The sequence below is a fragment of the Hydra vulgaris genome, chromosome 03 (genome assembly GCF_038396675.1).
Source record: "Hydra vulgaris chromosome 03, alternate assembly HydraT2T_AEP".
Classification (NCBI taxonomy): domain Eukaryota; kingdom Metazoa; phylum Cnidaria; class Hydrozoa; order Anthoathecata; family Hydridae; genus Hydra; species Hydra vulgaris.
The window spans coordinates 11,307,350-11,333,686 of record NC_088922.1 but is presented as its reverse complement, the minus strand read 5'-3'; the positions used below and the strand labels follow the sequence as shown (position 1 = coordinate 11,333,686).

General features: G+C 27.2%; 1 protein-coding gene across 2 annotated transcripts; it reads left to right on the top strand.

Annotated features, from left to right (window-relative positions):
- The first annotated feature begins 21,542 nt into the window (after window positions 1–21,542).
- Window positions 21,543–26,337, top strand: LOC100215165 (ER membrane protein complex subunit 4). Of its 2 annotated transcripts, none has more exons than XM_065792327.1 (2): window positions 21,543–21,660; window positions 25,765–26,337. In XM_065792327.1, exon 2 carries the CDS (start codon window positions 25,766–25,768, stop codon window positions 26,294–26,296), a length of 531 nt encoding a protein of 176 aa, XP_065648399.1. In that variant the 5' UTR covers window positions 21,543–21,660; window position 25,765; the 3' UTR covers window positions 26,297–26,337. The 2 variants fall into 2 exon arrangements, with proteins under 2 accessions (XP_065648399.1, XP_065648400.1); XM_065792328.1 differs by lacking the exon at window positions 21,543–21,660 and adding an exon at window positions 23,850–23,874.

Below are 26,337 nucleotides of genomic sequence, written 5' to 3'. Positions count from 1 at the left end.
CCACAATTATCATCATTCCAATTTTGATTGGTATCTTAGATTCTTCAGTTAATTTGTTGTTTCAAGAATCACTTTTCAATTACCGTTCTATCGGCAAATCATTTTTATATTTTTCTTTGTGGCTTTGCGTCAACGGTAGTTTCCATTTGGTCTCTGTAGTACTCTAAGCAAATTTCCTTCCTTTATTAGTTTCAGTACTTCTTGATAATACAATTATTATTCTTGATAATACAATTTAAATGATTTTTTAAGTTTTGTATAAAATCCACACATCTACTTATTGGTTTCAGTAATTATCTCATCGCTTCTTATAAAAACCGTACAACTTTATAATATAGACACTCTAAATATATTTTTTTATTATCTTACGTAATTATTTATATTTTTTTATATATATTAAAATTTTAACCAATAAAAAGGTAAACAAATGTATGTTTTTGCAAAAACAAAGATTTTTAGAAAAATAAAGAAAAGTTGACTCTAAGGTTTGGACGGGCCGATACAACCTTAGAATACTTGTAAAATAATAATTTATGTTTCCTTTATTCATTATTTCCGATTAGTAAGGGATTAAAGTTTTGAATAGAAAAGTGAAACGACAGACGCTTTTGAAGGTTTTTTGTAAACTATAACTCTTGATGAATCTATAGACCGGGTGAATAAAAAAAAGCAATTGCTTTTCTTCATTAATTGGTCAGCTTTACGTGAATAAAAACTTCAGCAGTTTTGCACAAATTTTTATTCACGTAAAGTTAAAAGCTTTACGTGAGTAAAAACTGAAGGGGGAAACCCCCTCTAAATTTATCCAAAATTTATAAAAATATTTTTACTTATTTATGCATTTTAATGCAGAATTAAAAATTATTTGTTTGTTTACTGATCTTAATCATTAAGTCCTTCAAGTTTAGCATTTTTTTAAGGTACCTCAAAATTTATACCATAGCAACGCCCATAGCAACGGTGTAGCACCTTATTAAAAATCCTTATAACTAATGTGTATTTTTAAATAGCTGCAGTAAAATGCTCGGCTTGGCTTCTTTACTTATCCAGCGAGCGAAAAAAGTCTGGTTTATCAAATCAGATTAGAGTTTTCTGTTATTCTGAAGCTTTTAAAGTTGTCAATTTTCTTAACTTTTTAAAAAAATGAGTAAAGCGTGTAGAATAAAATCAAAAACAATAATTAAAAAAAAGAGGAGAGGTTTCTTAGGGAAGAAATTTAACAATCTTGACAAAGAAAATATTGAAATGGAGTTAAATGGTAATCTTTCTGTAACAATTTTGATTGATTCAAATACTACAACTGTCAATAATAACTCTGTAAATAACAAATCTGGATTAAACATATTTTCTTCATCTGTATCTGCAAAGAAGGTAAAGCCAATTGAATGCTCCAGAGCTTTTACAAGAATGAAAATATCTGGGTATAGGATTATAGATTGCTCTATATTATCTGACATATTTAGTGCTTTAGCATGTCCTCAATGTGACGAGGGTTCATCCTTGTCATTGTCTGAAAAAATGCAAGACAAAAAAGGACTTGCATCAAAGTTACTTATCAAGTGCTTTAACTGCAAATATGAAATTGAGTTTTATTCTTTAAAACAATGTAACAGAGGAATTGTAGAACAGTATACGCAATGCGTGCACATGGGCAGGGACATTCTGGTATAAAAATATTCACCACTTTAATGAATATGCCACAACCAACGACTCAAAATAATCATGATAAGTTAGCTGTTAAAAAAGGTGCTGTCACACAAAAAGTTGCTAAAAATACCATGTTTGATGCAGTAGCAGAACTGCGTAAACATGCTGCTTATAATGAAGTTTTGATATTTTTGATTGATATTTTTTTGTGTAATGGCACTTGGCAGAGAAGAAGCTTTTCATCATTAAACGGTGTCTTTTCTGCGTTATCAATAGACACTGAAAAGGTTTTGGATGTCAAACCAATGTGCAGGTTCTGCAAAGGTTGCTTTTTAAAGAAAGATCTTTTAAAAACAAACCCTACAGTCTACACCCGATGGAGGAACTCTCACATTTGTAAAAAACAGTTACAAAGGATCTGCAAGTGGTATGGAGACCACTTGTGCAAAATGTGTGTTTTTAAGATCTATACACAAGTACAAACTGCGATATGTCAATTTTTTAGTAGACGCAGACAGTAAAAGTTTCATTAATGTCATAGATACTTACCTTGGCATTCAAGTTAATAAGTTAGAATGTGTGGGACACTATCAAAAACATGTTGGTACACGACTACAAAATTTAAAGAAAATAGAAAAAGGTCTCGTTGGGCGTGGTTGTCTTACAGATGCAATAATCGACTATCTGCAAAATTTCTTTGGCGTTGCTATAAGGCAAAATGCTGGAAACTTAGCAGGTATGAAGGCTATTGGTACATTATTTCATGTTGCATCTTCCAAAACAAATAACTTGCACTTTCTCACTGTCCTACCGGCATCAATAGTTAGTGAAAGTTCAACTTTGATAAAGCAAATAAAACCAACACTTACAAACCAGGTCCAGGTCTTCTAATGAACATAATTTTTAAAATTAGACCTATTTTTGGGGATCTTAGTAAAGATTCAGAACTGAAATGTTTACGTGGGAAAACTCAAAATGCTAATAAATCGTTTAACAGTATGATTTGGGACCAATTACCAAAAACCAGGTATGTGTCACTCGATAATTTGAAATTTGGTGTGTACGATGTAGTAGCAAATTTTAATATTGGTATGAAAGCTTCAGTGTTAGTTTTTGAACAATTAAATATGTTACCAGGTGCTTTCATGGTTAAAGGTTCCAATAAAATAAACAATAAAAGAATAAAACAATCTAATTATACAGGGTGACCAGAAAGTTTTGGCACATAGTAAAATTGCCATAAAAACGACTAAATTTAAAAAAGGCGAATAAGATTAAAACTTTATTCTGACAACTAACAATCAGATTACAACATTAAATTTCGAAATAACCGTCTTTAGCTTTGATACAGGCCCTAAGTCTCTTGGGGAAATCATTGACTGCAGCGCGCAGGTATTCTGGAGAAAGATTATTCCATTCCTTCTGAAGTGCTCGGCTCAAAGAGTCCAAATTCCTATGAGGGATAGAACATGCCTTGGTCTTCAAAACTGACCACACGGAATAATCCAAAGCGTTGAGATCTGGCGAGTAGAGAGGCCATTCTTGGGCGCTGATAAAATCTGGAAAATTGTTTTTGCACCACCCTTGAATGATTTTTGCCTTGTGGGCAGGAGCTGAATCCTGTTGAAATGTCCAGGGCTTTGTACAAAGTGTTATTATGACCATGGTAGTACTTTTATAAGGACATCATTTATATAGTTTTTACTGTTAATTTTAACTCCAGAATCCACAAAAACTAACGGAGTTTTGCCATCCAAAGTTATCCTTGCAAAAACCATAACGGATTGCGGATGTCCTAAACGAGATGCAATTCTATCCTTCATACTTGCATCACTGATACTTCTGGACAATATTAGATCATTTTGATGGTTTAAAAAAACTTCAACATTGAATAAACATTCATAAGTGAAAACAATTCCTGAGTGGCGCGCCGAAGAAAAACGTTTGATCAAAAGCTTGCATCTTTCCATTCTTACTTTCTTCATATTGTCTGTGAGAAGATGAGCTTTTTGGATCTTGTATGGGATAAGTTTTAGCTTATCCTTGCATATTTTTCTCAGGGATTCGCGACCTATTTGCAAATCATTTGCCATTTTTCTCATCAACCTCCTTGGATTTCGACGAATTCTATCACGCACTTTTTTGATAATAATTTTGCTACTTGATGTCGGTGGTCTTCCACTTCTAGGCTTGTCTTGGGTTCTGCCTGTCTCCTTTAAACGTTTCAAATTGTTATAGACAGTTCTTTGAGGAATTTTAAGTCTTTTTGCTATCTTTGCTCCAGTGCATCCTCTAAAAAACAAATGCTCTATAGAAACTCGATGGTCTTTTGTGACTTTCATACTAAAAATAAAATAGATTTAAATAAAAAAAATGCCTAGATACGATTAAGAATTGACATAGGAATGAAATGGAAACAAAAATATTGACAAATAATACATTTTCTTAAGTCTAATAAACTAATAAAACTTTCTGGTCACCCTGAAGAATGAATGAAAAGAATAGGTTAAGGCGACAGTTAAACAGAGCAAAAAAAAAATTTTTAAATGACAATAATTCGGAAAAAGAGGGTATAACTTATAAACCAGGAGGATTTTAAATACTGTTTTTTAGATTTAATGAAGTTAATGATTGCTTTTTTATACATTTTTTGATATTATTTAATAAAAAAAATGTTAATTTGCTTTTTTCTCAGTATGAAGTATTTAAGATGCCAGCCAACATTGCTCGCCAACCATTCAAGAGCTGTTTCTAAAATTTTCAGTGGTTGTTTATTAACTGGTATAGAGTGTTTTAAGTTGAATAGTTTTTTTTTTTTTTTTTTACACCTGCTGTTTATGCTGTTTTAGTTCCATATTGAATAATGGACTTTAACTTCAAAATACCTGATTTTATATTTGTAAAAAAAAATTCTGTTCAACTTAAAACACTCTTCTATTCTATATAAACACCATATAAAAATTTCAACTTGGGTTGTTTTGTTCCCTGCCCACAATATTGGCCGGCGTGTTTTTGCTGTTTTTGGTAATTTTTTATGGTTTCCATAGCAACAGGCTACCATTTTATTTATTTTTCTGTATATTTTTCTTTTTTTTTTATATATGATATTGATCTGACAAATTTTTTTTTCTAAAAATTGATTTTAAAATAAGAGGGGAATTCCCCTTAAGCAAAATTGCTAAAATTTTTATTCACGTAAAGCTGACCAATTCCTGAGTAAAAGCAATTGCTTTTTTTTATTCACCCGGCCTTATGACTCTCTATGAATTTAACTCTTTTTAATAAACCTAGGCTCATAAAAAAACTTTTACAAGTGTTTTATAATCATTAAAACGTGTTTTTGTATTATTTTTAATTTATCGATGCTCTAAACTTGCATTTTTAACTTTAATTCCAAACATCATCTTCAGCTTTTGTCCTTTTTACAAATGGCGGGCTATATTTATAAACCAAAAATACGGCTTCATTTTTTGTCCAATTAATTCCTGCAAGTTAAGACATCTAGTTTATATAATATAACATTGGTTGCAGCATGGAAGTATGAAACAGCTGGAAGTTCAACCGCATTGAAATTACTAATGGTTAAAACTATGTAGCATATCCTTAGAATAATTCTTTTTTTAATGTTTCAAAAAAATCATTTAAGTGAATTTTTTTTTTTTCCAATGAAATTTGTTTTGTTTTTTATTTTCGGTTACAAGCATACTCCCGAGACGACTTGAAATTCTTTGATATTTGCGGCTTGATAAATCCATCTGTTTAATACTTCCATGGTTGAAGTAAATCATCGTGTGTAAAACGCGCATAAATCCACATTTTCAATCAAAATTAGTTTAATTTTTCTAAATATAACAGGTAACATGGAAATAAGACTAATACTGATAAATTTTATTGATAAGTATAAATGTTAACCTGTGTTAATATATTAATCTAGACTTAAATGTTAATATGATAATCTAGACTTGCTATTTGACTTAATTTATTTTAAGGTATGTTGATGTCTTAGCAATTTTAGATATTATCAGAGGAAATCTAAAAACTATGAGTGAAAAGTTGGGTAGACTCGTGATAAAAACTATGAAAATGCAGGTAAAATCAAAAAAAGTAAAAAAGAAATAAAATAAACAAAATCTTAAACTTTTACGAAAATATCATTATTTAACAAATTATTTACAATAGAAAACAATTAGAAAAGAATCGAAAATAAAATTTTAAATGTAAAACACCGAAAGCTACAAGGTTGTTTATTTAGAAATAATCTACAAATGGTTTATACGATGATGAAGCTTGGGGTAAAAACATTTATTTTAACAACAAAAACTTAATTTTAAAGACGTTAAATTTGAACGTGCTCATTGAACTGGACAGAAGAAAGACAGAAAACCTCGGACTCGGAACTACTTTTTTAACATATTTAAAACGATCATAGCCACATTTGAATCTCTTGATGAATGAAAACTTAGATCTTGAAAATAACTTTTATTGTGAGTTTAATTTGAGATTGCTTCCCATGTAACATTGGCCCACTGCTGGCCCAGCGCTGACAAAACAGTGACCCAGGCTGGCTGTCGGCATTGGTCCTGTATCATTTTGATTATCAGCTCAACATTGGGCCAGAAGCGGCAAAAAGCACTATGCTTGTGCAGAGCCAACAGTAAAATTAACATTGGGCAAATAGCAATATTTGCAGAAGGCCGGTAGTAAAACTTATATTACGCCGATATTAAAACATGCGTTGGGCTGATGGTCAAACTGGCATTCCGCCGAAATAAAACTTGCATTGGACCAATAAAAAAAAATTCTTTGGTCATAGTAAAAATAAAATTCCTGCATAGCACTTTAAAAAATTTTTTCAGTTTTATTCACATTTATCAAACTTAGTAATTTATGCGAAATTTAGTAGTTGGATATAGAAAAAAAAATTAACAACTAAAATTATTAAATTTAATAAAACTCAATGTTTTAATTACAAAATTAAATAATATTAATATAACAGTATAGTATTTTTAAGGTAATGAAATATTAGTGGTCTGCAGGGGTGGAATAATATTGACTGTAGCAAAAGTAAAACCAGATAACCCCAGCAACAGGACCCCCTTTTTTTTTTTTTTTTAAACACCAACATAAGTACCCTTCTTCTAAAAATTCAAAAGTTTTAGAGGCACCACAAAAACTTTAATTATAATTACATTAAAAATAATAAACAATGGAAAATATTTTTGATAGCTTTCAACATTAATCTAGCGGGCATTGTAATCAAAGTTTAATAGTATGAAAAATAACATCAGAGCTGTTCTTAAAAAGAAGAACTGATGAAAAGTGTGTGATTTAATACACTTTTATTGCAAGGTCATTGTTATTATTAATGATATAAACAATATAGCAGTGCTTTTTTTCTAAAAAAAAGGCGTCGGAAATCATTAGTATATCACAAAAAATTACAACAAAGGTAACACTTTGAAGTTTTTTATAAAAGGTGAAGGAACGGCGTTCGGTGCGTTCGAGGAGAAAAAACGCACTGCAATATTTTAACTGCAAAAACCTGTTTTGTAAGGTTACTGGTAAACAAATTTATCCTTACCTTAACTGCATTCAACATCCTAAACTGTTGGCTAATGATCAATAAAGTAAAGTTCAAATCATAAAAATTTATTAAATTCAAACCATATTTCAACACTAGGCAACTAAAACAAAATAATGGCAAAGATAGAACTCAATAAATATAAAGAAAAATAAATTTCATAAAAGTAAAAAAACCTATAAACTTTTTTAACAAAACCTTAAAAGATAAATATAATAAACAATAATAAAAGTATTCATGATAGCAACAAAAAAATATCCTGTAAATATTCTATCAGTAATAAATAAAAATATCCTACATATATTCTCTCTCTCTCTCTCTCTCTCTCTCTCTCTCTCTCTCTCTCTCTCTCTCTCTCTCTCTCTCTCTCTCTCTCTCTCTTTATATATATATATATATATATATATATATATATATATATATATATATATATATATATATATATATATATATATATATATATATATATATATATATATATATATATAATCCGTATAACTTTGTAGCAAATGAATAGATCATCAGAGTTCAATATATTTTTCGTGGAAATGCAGTCGCAAATTTATCTACAACAATATTCAAATCAATTCCAATATCTTGATGACTTGATAAATGTGCAACATGGCAATACCGTTTAAACAACCATCCCCCATAGTATTGCGCAAGGAAGTTTTAATTCTTTTTAGAGCTGATAATGATCTTTCAAATGTACATGTTGTGACTGGTAATGTGCAAAGGATTCGAAGTATAGCGGAAATATTGGGAAACATATGTTCATCACATTTTTGTAGTGAATCTAAAATGGTTTTTAGGAGCACTATCAGAGTGATTTTTCTAGTAAACTTCCCACATATCCAACTCAGCATAAAAATGCTTTGGTTCTGGTAAATCGTTTTGGTATATACGAACAAATTCTTTATCTTTTTTCCTCCGCTCCTTGTCAGAAATTAAGTTTGATGGTATAATGGAGAAATTATCTAGCAATACTAAATTTTCTAAAGAAAATAAAGTATCTAGCTGTATCAGAATATGATCAAGAAAAAGAATTGAACAAGTTACTCGATAATATTCACTTATATCATCTACTTCATGGTTATCACGTTGTGTTTGTTGACCCCATGTTCTTGGTTTAGATGGTATTGTACTAGTAGTTGCAGCTATGCTAACAGCTTCTTTATACCACTCTGTGTGTGAAATATCAATAGAGCTCTAAAGAGATATGAGTATTCTTTAAATTTTCCACATCTTTACGAGCTTTTGAGAAATCTTTTTGCAAAGTTTTTGTTAGTGGTTTTGTACGTGATCTATCATATCTTGAATGGAAGGAATTACACATGCTTTGGCAACACATAGATTAAGTTGATGGGAAAAGCAGTGGACGTATGGAGCTTTAGGAAAATCTTTTTAAATTAATGCTGCTACACCACAAAGATGCTCTGCCATGTTACCAGCCCCATTATAACCTTGCCAACAACAATAAGACATTTTGAGACCAAATTTATGTATACTTTTCTTGATCTTGGTTGATAAAGAAACTCCACTTAAGTCAGTATTACAAGAAACAAATTTTAGAAAAACGTCCTTAACTTTACAGCATTCATCCATATATCGAACAACTACAGCCATATATTCTGTTTGGCTAACATCTGAAGCTTCATCAGCTAAAATGGAAAAAAACTTTGCTTTTTTCATTCTGTCTGTCAATAGCGATCGAACAACACCTGCACAAATATCAATCAACTCATTCTGCACTGTCTTTGATCAATAAGTAGCATTTTTAGGACCATTTTTAAAACGGTCACTCAAGATTTTGTCACCGCATATGCCATCAGATCTGATAAGCATTGGAAATTACCAGCATTATTACATTGCTCAACCAGATGTTTGGCGTCATCTCTGTGTCCTCTAAGCGGTATATTCTGCCGACAACAAAAAAGAATTGCACGTGATATTTAAAACAAAATTTATCAATTTCTAGAAATATTATAAGATAGAAACTTTTTGAGTTGCAAATTAATTGGAATGGCTTTATTACTCATTGCTGCTTGAAAATCAAGCATTATCTGTATTGAAGTTTTATACATTGGAGAAGTGTTATTAGTGATAATATTCTTACATTTCAAACTGACCAAAGCCAATATAGAAATTTATAAAATAACTGAGTAGTTAAAGAGGCTTTTCTGAACAGAACACAAGAGATACAGAACAACCGATCATAGTATTTTGAATAACATAACCATGAACATTTTTTGAACCAAACAGAGTTACATTTACGACCATTAGTTTTAGGAAATATATAGTCAGAAGGTGGCACCCATACGTTCATTAGAAGATTATACTTCTTATACTTTAATAATTTTTCCACTTTGTCTACAAACAACCCAATATCAAATTTGTTTCATTCATCTTCTGTTGTTGTCTTTTCATAATTTACATGCAGTTTTGGAATTGTTACACCTGATATCAATTTTTTTTAATTTATTATTTAAATCTAAAGATGAATCAGACACAGACAATGGTTTATTGTTCACAGAAAAAAAATTCTTAACACACGATGAGGGTTTGGTCAAATTACTTTTTTGAATAGCAGAACAGTGAACAAGTTGGGTATTTGAAGTGCGTTTTTCTCCCGTTACTACAAGATTTTTTGCTGAATTTAAACTTGTTTGAATACGAACTAAAATATTATAAATAAAATATACGAACTAAATCAAAATTCTGGCTGAGCGCTTTTAAAAGATACCAGAGGCACATAGTGATTAGGTTTGAAAAATGCATTTTTCCCATATGTGTAAGGTTGCTTGGAATTTCTTTTTTTTTGTGTCAACATTGTACAGCATCAAGTAACTTATTTAATTGGATTTATCGAATTTCTTAAAAGACTGTGGGTACAATGTACTTCTAAAGAGATATTCTAGACATGAATCTCCTGTAGAAGGATAAAAAATTTTTAAAGGAATCTAAAACAGAAAATAAATATATACCCAATAATATTCATATTATTAAACAATAAAATTCAAATCAGTTTAAATGTTATATTATACAAATAAGAATATACTTTTAAAATATTTGAGATAGACATCACACAAACTAAAGATGACCAAACACCAGATTGAAAAATACTTAATGCCAAAATAGCATGAACTATAGACTTCTTAGCCTCAAACGCAGTATATGCGACATTGGAGATACCTAGCAAAAAAGCGGATCTTTCTGATCGAAAAACACCACTTGAATGCCCGAGACGAAAAACAGGATGCAAAGCAAAAAAATTTGTGTTCTTGTATAATTCAATTGCACAAAGTTTCCTAAGAGTTGGTGCTAGTGTATTTTTTCCAACTAAAGCAATGGAGACAGCAGAAAATAAACAATTGCCATCTTGAGGAGTTCTGGACATAAGATTAAATTTATATGCATTTACATGCAGACACACAAATATATATATATATATATATATATATATATATATATATATATATATATATATATATATATATATATATATATATATATATATATATATACACACATTTATTGATTACCATATATATAGCGTTGCAGTGGCTAAATATAGGATATTCAGGTTGTGGTGCTTTGACTATAAAAAAAGAAGTTTTACGAACTTTAGGAACTGTTTTTATTATAAATCAAGAACTTCTTTAAGAAGTTCTTTTAATAAAGCAAATCTAAATAAAAATTATTTGTTCATCCACTGCAAGTATAATTTTGGTTTTTTGCTACACTTGCTACAGGTTCTCGGTTGATGACTTTTAGCTCTTATATAAAACCTCCTTGTTAATAAAAAGATAACACAAAATAGGTATTCAATATAATAAATGCGCGGGGGTAAGCTTAGAGTTGTTTGAAAACATGACAAACAGGATTTTGCTACACTTGCAACACATACTTTGCCATTTTATTTCACTCCCAGGCAAAATTAAGTAGCCACGCTCCGAAATGTTTAACATTCTTACAAAAATTTATGAACATGAGAGACAAAACCCTATAAAAAACTCGGGTTTCTTTAGCGAAAATTTTAATTTTCGATTTAGCAAAATTAGTTAAGCTTCAACAGCGCCAAAATTTGATCTAAAATTTTTCTATTATTTTGCATAAAAATATATACATATTTATATACGTGTGTAAAAAATAATAATAAATGTAGTCCAAGTAGAATGTTGCAATTGCTTCACTTGCTACACCCTGGATCCGCTCCTGGTCTGTCTAATTTTCAATTTTTCATATCATTGTTGACGGCCACTATCTTTATCTACAGCTTGTCAAAGCCAATTTTTAATACTTTGTTCGTTTGGAAAAAGATACAATTGTGTCTTTTTCCAAACGAACAAAAAATGTAAATACTTATTTGAGAAAGTTCGTAAAATTTAGAAAAAAAATTATTACTCAAACTAGTTGACCAGACCCGTAAAAATACGGGTCTTTGTAAGTCTATTTCACGTCAAACTTTTCCATACTTTTTTATTATATATATCCTAGCTTTCCGGACCCAGGTCTTTACCAAACCGATCATATTTATACTTATCTATTTGATACCGATCATCTCTATACCTAATCCTTATTTACTTTAGAACTTTTTAGTAGAACAATTCATTCTGGAAAGTTCCTTTAAGAGCAAAATATAACACGCACACATGGAAACATCAAATGTCTGCTCAATAGTTTCAAAAAATATTTATTGTTTTTTTATTATTTTTATGAACTCTTTTTGTAAAAAGACGTTTTTTTATTATTTTACATACTCTCTTTTGTTAATAGATCATTGACGATAAGATCATTGTGATCTTCTTTTAGAAGCCTTGTTTGCTTTTCTCCTAAATGCTTATCATTGATAGGTCAGCGGTTTAGTGCACTGTCATCAGTGTTGTTTCGGGAAGTTCGAAACCTCCTTATCGTAATAGATTTTGAAATTTTTTCAATCTTGCCTATATATTTATATATATATATATATATATATATATATATATATATATATATATATATATATATATATATACATATATATATATATACATATATATATATACAAATATATACATATAAATATATATATATATATATATTCAAATATATATATAAATATATGTATATATATACATGTATTATAATTTTTTTATTGTTTTGGAAGTGGCACTCCTCTGGCTTTCATTTGAGCAAATTCAAGTCTCAGCTCTCTAATATTTAATGACTTTGCTGTTTTGCTCTCAATAGAAATAATCGAAAGTCCGTTCAGCTTATCTTGACTGATGTTTGGTCGTAAATAGTTTTTGATCAACTTTAGTTTGGAAAAAAATCTTTCGCCTTGATAGACTGTGACTGGAATTGTTAGTAAGATTCTCAATGCAATACAAGTATAAGGGAATATTTCTTCAAGATCACGTGTAAATATAGATGTTAGAATATCTAGTGGATTTTTTTAATCAGTTTTTCGTGACAACAAACAAAGTTCAGCCATCAATTCTTCACCAAAAATATCCTTTTAGTCTTTGTCAGTTAAAGTTTCTTTTAACAAATTGCAATTATCTCTCAATATACCTTCTTTCATGTTTGAAATATTCGGAATTTCCAATAAGAACTGAAAAGGAGACATGGTTGTTCTGAAGTCTTCAAAACGCTCCTTCATAGATTTAATGGCACAAATTTTGATCTGGAATGACGAAGTTGAAACAAACCAAGTTCCTGAAAACAGGAAATTGGTTTGTTTCAACTTCGTCGAAATACTTTTTTTTCTTCCTGACTCCTTCAGTTGACAGATCAGTAAATTTGAATGTTAGACCCGAAGTTGTTGTCAAAACTTTTGCTGTGGTAACATACTCATCAAATTTAGTCAGATTGTAACTGGATTCCAAAAATGCTACAGTGAATTTTAATAATTCAATTAAAATTATATATATATATATATATATATATATATATATATATATATATATATATATATATATATATATATATATATATATATATATATATATATATATATATATATATATATATATATATATATATATATATATATATATATATATATACATATATGTATGCATATATATATATATATTTGCTATATATATATATATATATATATATATATATATATATATAGCAAAAAAGACTTCTAATAGTTAAAATAAAATTTTAAAGTTTTTACATATTAAACATATATTATACACAACTGAATCAGTGTTTTTTTAAAGGGCTGATTTGACACTTTTGTCAAAGTCTATTTTTTCAATGGTTAGTGTATTTTGATGATATCTTCATCAGTTTCTTTTAAAAGATTGTTTGAATGTCATTTTTTTATACAAGTAAAGCCAGCTGAGAACTTTTGTTTTTCAATTAAAGAGATTATTTGCTTAAAACATGCCCTTTTAAAAATAATTACTTTTCTCCGTGGTTTTAAAATCAACTATTTGCCACAGTTGTTGCGGTCAAATTTCGCATTGTTGTTTTTTCTTTTTTTTAAATATTAAATAGTTTTTCATGGAGGATCATGATGTTCCTAATCCTAAAAAAAAGAAAGAAAGTGAGTACAAACATAATGGGACTATCATTCACCAATTACAAGAAAAATGAAATTCCATTAAAGTACCTTGAGCTTGCTCGCGAGTAAAGTTCAGTTTTCCAATACATCTAGATCATTTTGAATGAATGTTTACATTAAATAAATGTTGAATATTTCAAAATATTATATCTTAGCATAATTCAAAATATCTAGGCCAGATATTTTGTTTGGCTTATATCTAGCCTTATATCTAACCTTACATATATCTAGCATTCCTGCTCAAATTTTAAGTATAAACCAGCAAATACTCAGGCTAGGTTAGTCTAAGTATTTGCTTCAGCTCAAAAAAAAGCTTACTGTAAAAGAAATAGTAGATACAACTGAATTGAAGCACCTATTTCTTGTGTCTCAGCAGAAACTAAGGTAAGACCTTACCAAATTAAAAGAACTTATTTCTTAAGAGCTTATAACGAGCTGTACTCCTGGCTAACTACTAAATGTAAATAGCTCCCTAATGGTGACTGAGAAAGAATAGTATAAAAAGCTTGAACCAAATGCTAACTGATAGAAATTTTATTTGTTACTTTATATTTATGTATTATATACATAAAACACCCCAAAACAAAGAAAGGTTCATTTGTCTATTAGTTACTTATTTCATTCTGTATATGACCATGATAAAAAGGCCTTCATCAAGGCATTCACCAATATAAATGATTTGGTTAGTCATACTTTTGTTATGGCTGAACATACTGGTGCTGTACCAGATGGTGGAAAAAAAGTTGAAGATGGAAGGCCTTACCAAATTAAAAGAACTTATTTCTCAAGAGTTTATAACGAGCTGTACTCCTGGCCAACTACTAAATGTAAATAGCTCCCTGATGGTGACTGAGGAAGAATGCTTGGTGACTGAGGAAGAATGATGGTGACTGAGGAAGAATGCTATTAAAAGCTTAAACCTAATGCTTACTTATAGCAATTTTAGTTGTTACTTTATATTTATGTATTATATTGATTTCTTACATGTTAAAACGTTGTTTTAAAGTTTCAAAGTTGTGGTTCTACAAGAGTTTTAATTTATTTTCCTTCCGAAAAATTTCGATTTTTTTTAAAAGGCAAATTTTTTGAAATTTTAAACATTTATTTTTTACTAACAAAAAGTAATAGAAATTTCAAAGTGCACAAAGCTAATCTTGCATGCATATTTCATAAATATATTACAAAAATTCTTCATATTTATTAGAAAAAGATATAAAGAGTTTTTTTAGTTTCCTCATAAATAGGTGTCGAGCAAATCCGCTCTTTTAATAAACACCAACTCAACTGTTCCATATACTGCCTGCAAACTCAATGTATACTAAAGGCATTTACACTTAGGTTTGTACGTAACGCTATACAAATGGCAGAAGAAGAAAATGGTGTAGTTTTAGCAATCAGAAATTATCAAAAGAGGGGCAAATCTAAAATTGAATACGTTACATATTTTTTCAATCTTGTCATTTTTTTTTTTAAATAGAATAACATAATTACAAAAACTCAAAACAAAACAATTTGAGCACAAAAGACTTGTAACTATTAGAAAAGTTTTCTTATATTACACACAACCATGTATAAAAATTTAAAATTAAAGTTAAACTGTAAACTTGATATGTGTTTAAATATAACATAACTTGAAGTTTTAGATAAGTTAGATATTTGCTTACACTTTTGTTCACGTTTTCTTATAAAAAAAAATGCTGCGACTCTTTCTTGCCCCCATGAGAGACCACTTCGGGACGGCCTTGCTACTATTACTACTACTACAACAACAACTACTTTTTTTTCCCCTTTTTTTATGTATATATTTCGCCGTTTAAAAAATGCTACAATACCAAAATTTATAAATAAATATTTACATGGCCGGGGCAAAAAGAAGACAAAAATAGTCTTATCACTAAGCCCCGTAGTTTACATCGTATTTTTACATTATAAAGCAGTAGTTTTATAAGTTAAATATTTTATAAAACCGTTAAAAAAGAATTGAAATATATTTTTATTTAATTAACAAAAGCCAAAAAACAAAAAAACACAAAAAAAACAAAAAAATGACACAATTTAATAAAAGACAATAAAAACCTCAAGGTGTACAAAAAACAAAACAAAACAAAATTATATAAAAGAGCTGATTTGGAATAAAGTTATAAAAAGAACTACTTGTTGGAATAATTTTATTGATTGTTAATCAATAATTATTGATAGGATTAAGAGTTAGAAATTAAAAAGATAATTAAAAAAATAAAAACCAGAAAATAAGAAAAAAGAAGATAAAAATAAAGGTAAAAAAAAAAAAAAATTTTTAGAAATAACTTAATTCATTGTCAATAGTAAGAAGTTTTTGTTGAAGTTTTATTTTAAATTTGTGAAAAGAAGTAGAAGTGTTGATGTCGTTTTTAAATTTAGAATTCCATAACTTGGGTATATCTATTGGGTATACCTCTATTTGCAATAGAAAATTTGGTGGCCGTATAATAGGTTTTGGGTTGAATGTAGTTTTGATTTGAAAATCTAGTAGAGTAAACATAATTTATTTTGTTATAAAAGGTATTAAATATTAGAGGTGTCATTTTATTATCAATTTTGTACATAAAAGTAAGTATCTGATAAATGTTTAGTTGATAAACATTGAGTATATTTAGTTTATTAAATAAACCTTTTGAGGGGGTTAAACTGTTTACGTTTGAAATAATTCGTATAGCATGTTTTTGTCTACTGAGTAGTTTTTTTATCTTGGTTGCGTTGGTGTTGCACCAAGCAATGTTCCCATAATTAATGTAGCTGTGAATAAAAGAAATGTATATTTATTTTTTAAACAGTTTTGGTCTAAAAATCTTTTAGCTTTATATAATAAGCCAATATTTTTTGATATTTTGTTTTCTATTAAACTTATGAGTTCACGCCATGAAAGATTTTCATCTAGAAATACTCCTAAGAACGCGTACGAGTGCTCTCTTTTTATAATAGAATTATCAATACAAAGATAAAGAAGTTTTAATGGAATAATTTTTTCTTTGTGGAGTCTATTAAAAAGAGTGTATTTGGTTTTAACAATATTTAAGGATAGTTTATTCGACTTCAGTTAAATTTGTGAGTTCCTGATTGACTGTTTCAAATAAGAAGTCGATGTTACTATTAGAGTAAAACAAGTTTGTGTCATCGGCGAATAAAATTGAAGTTAAAATATTAGAAAACCTATCTAATTTGTTTATATAAGCAAGAAAGAGTAGTGGTCCAAGTATTGATCCTTGAGGAACACCGCATGTGACTGTCGTATATTTTGATTTTCCTTCGTTATACGATATATATTGTTTTCTATTTGTTAAGTAACTTTTAAACCAACCAATGTTTGAGTTTTTTATGCCATAATGTTTTAGTTTAGCTAGAATAATGTTATGATCAACTGTGTCAAACGCTTTGCTTAGATCTATAAAAACTCCTACTTTATATATTTTTTCATCAAACGCTTTAAGTATGTCATGAATAACGTGAATAATGGCATGGTCAGTGGAATGTCTTGACTTAAATCCGAATTGTTTGTTGTAAAGAATGTTATTAAGTTTTTAGAAAGGAATAAAGTCTATTGTACATAAATCTTTCTAGTATTTTTAAGAAACAAGGAAGAATTGAGATCGGCCTATAGTTTACAACGTTTGAAACATCACCAGATTTGAAAATTGGTACAACATATGCAATTTTAAGTTTTCAGGACAAACGCCTTGTTTTAAAGTTAGATTTAAAATGTGCAATAGTGGAATAGTTATATATTTTATTGATTTTATAATGACGCGACTACTGATATCATCATATCCTAAACTTTTTTTAGGTTTTAACAAAAACATTGCATCCAGCAGTTCTCTTTCCGTAAACTCATTATTGTCCATTACATTAGTGTTATTAGAATTTAAAAAAGATTCGAACTTTGTTTTTGTGTCTTCTATTTTCCAATTACTTTTTTAATTATGTTCCAGATTTTTTGCGTTTCATTTTTGTGTTTACTTAACTGTTCAGAATAATAATAATTTTTAGAACGTCTTAAAATTGATTCAAAAAGACGCTTATAGTTTTTATACTTGGTTTTATTTTCAAGTGTTCTTTTTTTGATAAATTTATTATATAAACGTTGCTTTTTTTTTGGACGTCTTTAGAATACCCTTTGTTATTCAAGGATTTATTAGCGTTTTTGTTTTGACAAATTTCGCAGCCTCCGGAAAAACTTTGTTATAAACTTTTTGAAACTTGTTAAGGAACACATCATCTGCTTTATTAACGTTTGTAATTTTTAAAAGATGATTCCAATTTATAAAAGATAATTGGTTATGAAAATAGTTTATATTAGTTTCATTGATTACTCTAGTTGTTCTTTTCATTTTTTAGGCAAGAATATTATCGCACTTTTGTGACACTATAAATATTGGAAAGTGGTCAGAAATGTCAGATTTAAATATCCCTGTTTTAATTTTGGTATTTATGAATCCATTAGTGATCATTTGATCAACTGCAGTTACACTTTCTTTGGTAATTCGAGTGGGTTTATAAATTAGTGGAATGTAACCATTCTGGAAAATACAGTTGAAAGAGTTTTTACTTTTTTATTTGCGTCATACCCAAGAAAGTTGAGGTTAAAATTGCCCACGAGGTACACGCTTTTATTTGATCTTGATTCGGTTTTAAATATATTTTCTACGTAATGTTCAAATAGTTATATTGTTCCAGAAGGTGGCATGTATATAACGTAGACAATAATGTTTTTTAAGGCTTTGTTTGCGATTTCAATTACTACTGCTACTACTACTACTAGTCCTACTGCTACTACTACTACTACTACTACTACTACTACTACTACTACTACTACTACTACTACTACTACTACTACTACTACTACTACTACTACTACTACTACTACTACTACTACTACTACTACTACTACTACTACTAAAATAGTACTAAGCGCATTTGGGAAATAATGAAAGAATTTACAGGAGTTTAAATATTAAAATGTTAAATAGATAAAGGCTCAAAGATAATATTTAAAAAAAAAAAGCATCACGTCATCACATTTACATAGAGCCTTACAAAAATTAAATAATACATTGTATGTTATAAAACTCATAATAAAAGTTAAATAAAAGTAATAACACTAGTATATTTAAACACTTTATAACACTAGTATATTTGAACCAAATGTTATACCACGTGAATTTATTAAAAAATAAACTTTTTACTGAAATAGGTCTTAAACTATTAAATAAGCTCCACAATACCTGAGCTTTATTTAGTGACTTCTTATTACTCTAGAATAAGTGATGCTTTGATGAACTATCCTCAGATTTATCAATTGAATAATTTTAAAGGACTTTCGAATCTATTTAAAAAAACAAATCATGTGGACCAGATGAAATAAATGGAAACATGATTATAGATTGCTTCAAGCAATTGAAAGATGTTCTTGTCAAAGTTTTTAGTGCCTCAATTAAACAATGAATTTTACCAGAGCAATTAAAAATTGCTAGTTGCTCTTATTTATAAAAAGGGTTACCAATCCAAAATAACTAATTATAGCCCTATTTCTCTGCTTTTGATATTTTCAAAAATTCTTCAAAGAATTACGTGCAACATTTTGAAAAAAAAAATAACTTACGTTAATATGGTTTGTTAATAGAAATTTAAAATATTTTGAACAATTAAAATATACATAAGGCATCTTTATCAACCCATTAAAGGCCTTTGATAGGGTTAATAAAGATACCTAATGTATATTTTGAACAATCAAAATACATACAAATGTATAGATTAGGTATCTTTATCAACCTATCAAAGGCCTTTGATACGGTTGACAATCACACTTTATTCGAAAAACTAAAATACTCAGGAATAAATAAACAAGTGTTAAGGTGATTTAGAAGTTACTTACAACAAACTGACAACAATTTATTATTGGTGACAGCTATCAAAACAATTGTCTAAATACAACATGTGGAGTTCCACAAAGTTTGTAGAACACGCCTTTTTTTAATCTATACAAAATGATCTGAAGAAAGCAAGTAATCTGATGAACATTATGTCTGCAGATACTAATTTATTTGAACGATATTGTCGTGCTTTTTCCCACCATAAATGAAGAACTTAAACATCTATCCCACTGGTTCAAATACAATAAATTAACACAAAATACTGACAAAATTAAAGGGACTCTTTTTTTTCAAATTTTTACCTTCAATTTTGTCTCAAATTTTTATTGATAAATTGAAATGAAAACAGATGTCGTCACTAAATTTAAACGTGTCTATCTCGATGAGAACATTATAGTGTTCTCATCGGGATAAACATTTAAAATTTTAACAAACTATTTATAAATGCACTAAAATCTCTAAAAATATTAGAGTTTTTTACAAAGCTCGAAATTATCTCAACATTGCGACTAACATTTTAAACTAAAAGTTATCTCGACATTACGACATCGTAAATTAAAAAATAAACTGCCCAGTTACAAAAATAATTTTTAATAACATTGAAAATAAATAAGTAACTGCAAAAACTTTCCTACTTACTTCCAATGAATAAGAATTGAAAAGAAATTTCAAATTTTATCGAAAAGAAAGTTATAAAGAGAAGGAAAACATAGTCTTAAATAAAAATCAAACTAAATTATAGATTAATTTACTTTGTTAAAAGTTCTATTATTAAAATCAATTTAAAATCCAGCAATTGAAATAAAACAAAAAGATAGCTGTTATAAAGTCACCCTTCTCAAGATATCTTGAACCACATCAACATGACAACGTTGTATATAAACATTCCTTCACGTAAACAATTGGAGATATAATAGTTCATTGTATCAGTTAATAAAAAATTGAAATCAGTTCATTGATATCAGTTAATGTCAAATTGAAACCAGTTCATTGATACTAGTTCATGTCAAATTGATCTGGTATCATTGTCACCAATTTTGCATCCGATTGAAATCCAAGTTTTAATATAAATAACTGAAATGAGTAAAGCACTTGCAAAAGCAATTTTGTGTACGGTGTAAACTTTTCAAACCAGTGATTGAGGAAAGTTGTTAACCAACGGTAAACCATTGATGGTTAAAGAGCACCTAACCAAGAAACTACTTAACAGGCTACTATGGTCTGTTTTGAGTGGCATGATATAGAAAATACGATCAAAAGGAAATTTTAATAAAAATATGTTTTAGAGATTCATTATCCATATCTTCATTTCATTAAAGACTTCTTAGAACTGCTTTCTTTAGATTCCAAAATTGTAAGAATACCAGGAAAAGTATACTTTAAATGGACTTTAGAGTATTTACGTTCAAGTGTGAAGAGATGTACAAAAAAATGTGCGCTATAAAAAAAAAATCAAAAAAAAGATAAGATCAATTAAGAAAGGATACAATGATAAAACAAGTAAAATTGAGGGTGGAGTTGGTGCTGGCCCTAGCCTTTTTGCCGCCCTCGTTCTAAATTTTTTTCCGGCCGCCACTTACAGTTTAATAAACTCGCTGGTAAATTACAAAGAAAATAATGACAAGTTAAATTCAAAAATAATATGAAATTAAATGTTCAACTTACATAAATCATAAAAAAGAACTTTTTATATACATAAAATTTTATAAAGTTTACAATTACAAAATTTCAACATGTGAAATAACAAAATTTCTTTCCCAAATTCACTTGCCGCCCTCGTGCGGGACACGACCTTGCCTCCCCCCTCCCTAAAAAAAAATTAATAATAAAATAAAAGCTGGGCGCTGGGTGGATTTGTGGGTGGAATTTAATTATTTCACTATTTAAATAAACAATTTTTGCAAAACGTTTTACTTGGGTCGACTTAAATTGAGTATTCTTTGTTGAAAACAAGGCTTTTTTTCTAGGTATAGTCAAATACGCAAATTTTCCTTGTTTATATTATAATGTGAATTTAGGAAGCAGAACTCTGAGCGTGAATTTTTTTGCTTTTGCTGAGCGAACCCATTCTAAATAATGTTTTAAAAAGTAAAAACATGAATAGATGATATAAAATAAAAATGGTTAACAGATAGTTTGTTGAAATAAATGACAATTAGTTTTATCTAACAAATAAAAAGACTTTATTTGACATTTAATAAATTGATTTTAAACTTTTACTTATATACTTTTGTTATTACTTCCAAATTATACAGCTGTCCTAATTTTATAAAAAAACGGTTTTCTTAATATTATACATTATGAAAAAATATATATTATATTATGAAAAAACAGTTTTCTTAGTACTTTGAGGTAAATTATTTAACTTATCTCATAAGATATATTTTTAATAAACTAATTTGCTTTTCTATATAAATATTATTTTAAAATTTTTTTCAACTAATGAGGCTAAAATGTTTTTAGAATCCAAATTAGATAAATCAAAATTCTATCTAAATTAGATAAATTCTTTCTAAATTAGATAAATATTTAAAAACTCAAGTGTAAAATATAGACTATAAGTATATTTTGACTTGCAAAATAACAAAATATTGTAATGCTTTGAAAACAAAATATAAAGCAACAATTTAATAAACTTTTTTTCTAAGTATTGCATATATAATATATGTATATGTATATATGTATGTATATATATATATATATATATATATATATATATATATATATATATATATATATATATATATATATATATATATATATCAAAAATTCCTGGTTTGAGAAATCATTTAACTTTTCTTCCAATTTGAAACTGTTATAATTTTATCCATAGACAGGTAAAGCTAAATTGGTTTAACTTTTAAAAAACATCTTAAAAGAGTTTAATATATAGTTAAATAAAAACTTCTATAATGGATGCAACTATTATGGATGTAACTATTATGTAGTCTATTATGGATGTTTTAGTATGAATGTCTTTATTTTTTTAAATTAATTTTGTATACAATATTTAAAGGGAGTATAGATACCCTCATTACCAAGTAATATAAATATACATATATACATATATATATATATATATATATATATATATATATATATATATATATATATATATATGTATATATTATATATATAAATATATATATGTATATATATATATATATGTATATATTATATATATAAATATATATATATATATGTATATATATATATATATGAATATATATATATATATATATATATATATATATATATATATATATATGTATATATATATATATATGTATATATTCTATATATATAAATATATATATATATATGTATATATATATATATATATATATATATATATATATATATATATATATATATATATATATATATATATATATATATATATACGAAATACTGAAAATTTTAACTTGCACACTTCCTTTTTTAACACTATTAAATATGGCAAGCGCTCTATAAAACATCAATGTATTTCTCACTGGAACCAAATAGTACCATTTATAAAAATAAAGATTAACTAAATACCTTATTATTACCAACATTCTTCTTCTCAATTGAAACCAAAATAAGAAATTTTTATTTGAGTATATATTTAATGAATATTAATTTTTATCTTTTATTATCATTGCTTTTTTTAAATTACTCTATTTATAAAACTATTATTACTTTTATTTTATACTGTCTTTTTTAACTCTACTAATATTACTATTATTATTAATTTATCTTTGTTTTTTAAATCTTATTAATATTATTTATAATGATATTGATAGTGATTCAATTGTAGTAATAGTTTTTATGGTTATTGTCCTAATTTTTACAATTGTTATTTTATTAATTTTTGTCATAGTTATAAACTTTACTATAATTATTTTTACCATTGTTTTTATCATTAATTATAATATTTAGTAAAGTTATCATGATATAGTTACTATTTGTTTTTTTATTCACATTATTATTAATATTATTATTTTTATTATATTATTCAATTATTAATATCATCTTTATTCATTAGTACTTTATTTTCCTTTCTTTTTTTTCTTTTTTTCTTTTTAATTTTTTTTTTAATTTATAATTCTTTATGCGTTTTATTTGTTTTTTTTGTTTTTTTTAGGTGCCACTCCATTGACTAGTTTTTAACTATATGAGTGACACCTAACCTTATTTATGTGAGTTTATAAAATATTATTGTAAATTTTCATATTTTATGGTTAAATATATATATATATATATATATATATATATATATATATATATATATATATATATATATATATTTATATATATATGTATATATATATATATATATATATATATATATATATATATATATATATATATATATATATATATATATATATATATATATATATGTATATATATATATATATATATATATATATATATATATATATATATATATATATATATATATATTATACTTGATAATGAGGGTATCTATACTCCCTTGAAATATTGTTAGAAAAATTAATTCAAAAAAATAAAGAATTACATCCAAATAGGAGTTTTTATCTAATTAAGTCAGTTTAACGTTTTTTTCCAGTACAAAAATATTTACTACGACACTTTGAAAAGTATTAAGTAATTTAAAGCTTTTATCCTGATTTATTCAGGATAAATTACTCATACACATTTTATGAGTTTACGTTAAATGTATTTTTATAACAAGGGAAAAGATAGCGTTTCATTTGAATTATATTAGTGTATTTTGCCAGTTTGTAGAGTATTGTAAACTTTACAATACTGCATCATTAAGTCAAAGCTGTCAATTTTTGACTCAATGTCTTTTGCCATGTATTTGTATATATATATGTGTGTGTGTATGTATATATATATATATATATATATATATATATATATATATATATATATATATATATATATATATATATATATATACGGAAATAAAAAAAAAGATTCTTACGCCAACACATACGTCACTTTTAATTACTTTTGACTTTCGTCCAACATTTGCGTGTTGGACGAAAGTCAAAACCATTAATTTAATTACAAATTAATCGTTTTTTAAAAAAACCACAAAAACGCAAATTTAATTGACCAGAATGTTTTTTAAAACATTCTGAATGTTTTTAGCAATATAAACAATGTTTTTATTTTTATTTTTTTTAATAAAATGTTTTTATTTTTATTTTTTTACTGTAAATCATGCGCAGGGTGTTGCTACATCGATGATCTTATAGCCTGACTCGTAAGGAAATGCTGCTACATCGACTGACAAATAGCCTGACTCGCAAGGGAGTGCTGCTATATCGACTGACAAATAACCTGACTCGCAACGGAGTGCTGCTACATCTACTATCTTTTAGCCTGACCTGCGAGGGAGTGCTGCTACATTGACTGAGGGTTTGGTTGGGGCAGGCAGTCTATCAATTAATAAAAAAATAATTGCGGTCTTACATTTCAATTTTTACTTTTTGTCAACAAAATATGGAAAAAACTTTCGGACAACATATAAGAGTTCTATATATATATATATATATATATATATATATATATATATATATATATATATATATATATATATATATATATATATATATATATATATATATAATAATACAGTGTTTCACATATATAAATGATAAAAGTTATAAAATACTTGAATATATTGATAGTATATATATATGTGTGTGTGTGTGTGTGTGTGTGTGTGTGTGTGTGTGTGTGTATACATACATACATATACATACATACATACATACATACATACATACATACATATACGTATACATACATACATATATATATATACTTACTTTAAAAAAATAGTTAATTAGGTTGTTGCTTCTTTTTAATTTCCAAACATTACTATATTTTGTTCTTAAATTTTGTGTGTGTGTTTATTTATATATATATATATATATATATATATATATATATATATATATATATATATATATATATATATATATATATATATATATATATATATATATATATATATATATATGGATGTATGTATAACAGAAAATTAGTAAAAGTATAATTTTTTCTGAGTTTAAAAAAATTATTTTTAGAATGACTACTCGTCATGTGATAAAAAAAAACAAGTGGAGTATAGACTTCAACAGTCCTTCACGAACTGGTGTGATTTCAAAAGTTAAAAATTATGACCATTTAAACCCTGTTGGATACACTGATCAAAAAATAAATGCTAGTGGTGCAACTCAGGTTTCAGACTCAAAGCTTATATCAAAACGATCATGGAATATTGCAACAGGTCCTGCAAAACAAATACCTATGAATTTGTTTATAATGTACATGGGTGGAAGCTCAATTTCTATTTTTCCTATAATGATTCTGGGAATGATGATATTCAGGCCTATTAAAGCTATGATGGCATACAAAACAACTTTTAAAATGTTTGAGGAAGATAAACAGGCAATTCTTCTCAAAATTGCTTGGTTTTTAGGCAATTTGTCTGGAATTGTTATAGCACTTTGGAGATGTCACTCAATGGGTCTGCTTCCTACTTCTCCATCTGATTGGTTAGCTTTTAAAGAACATAGAAAACAATTAGAATATGTTATAGGAGGAATGAATCCATGAAAATTTTTAATTTATTGACAAATATAGAAAAATTGAGCAAA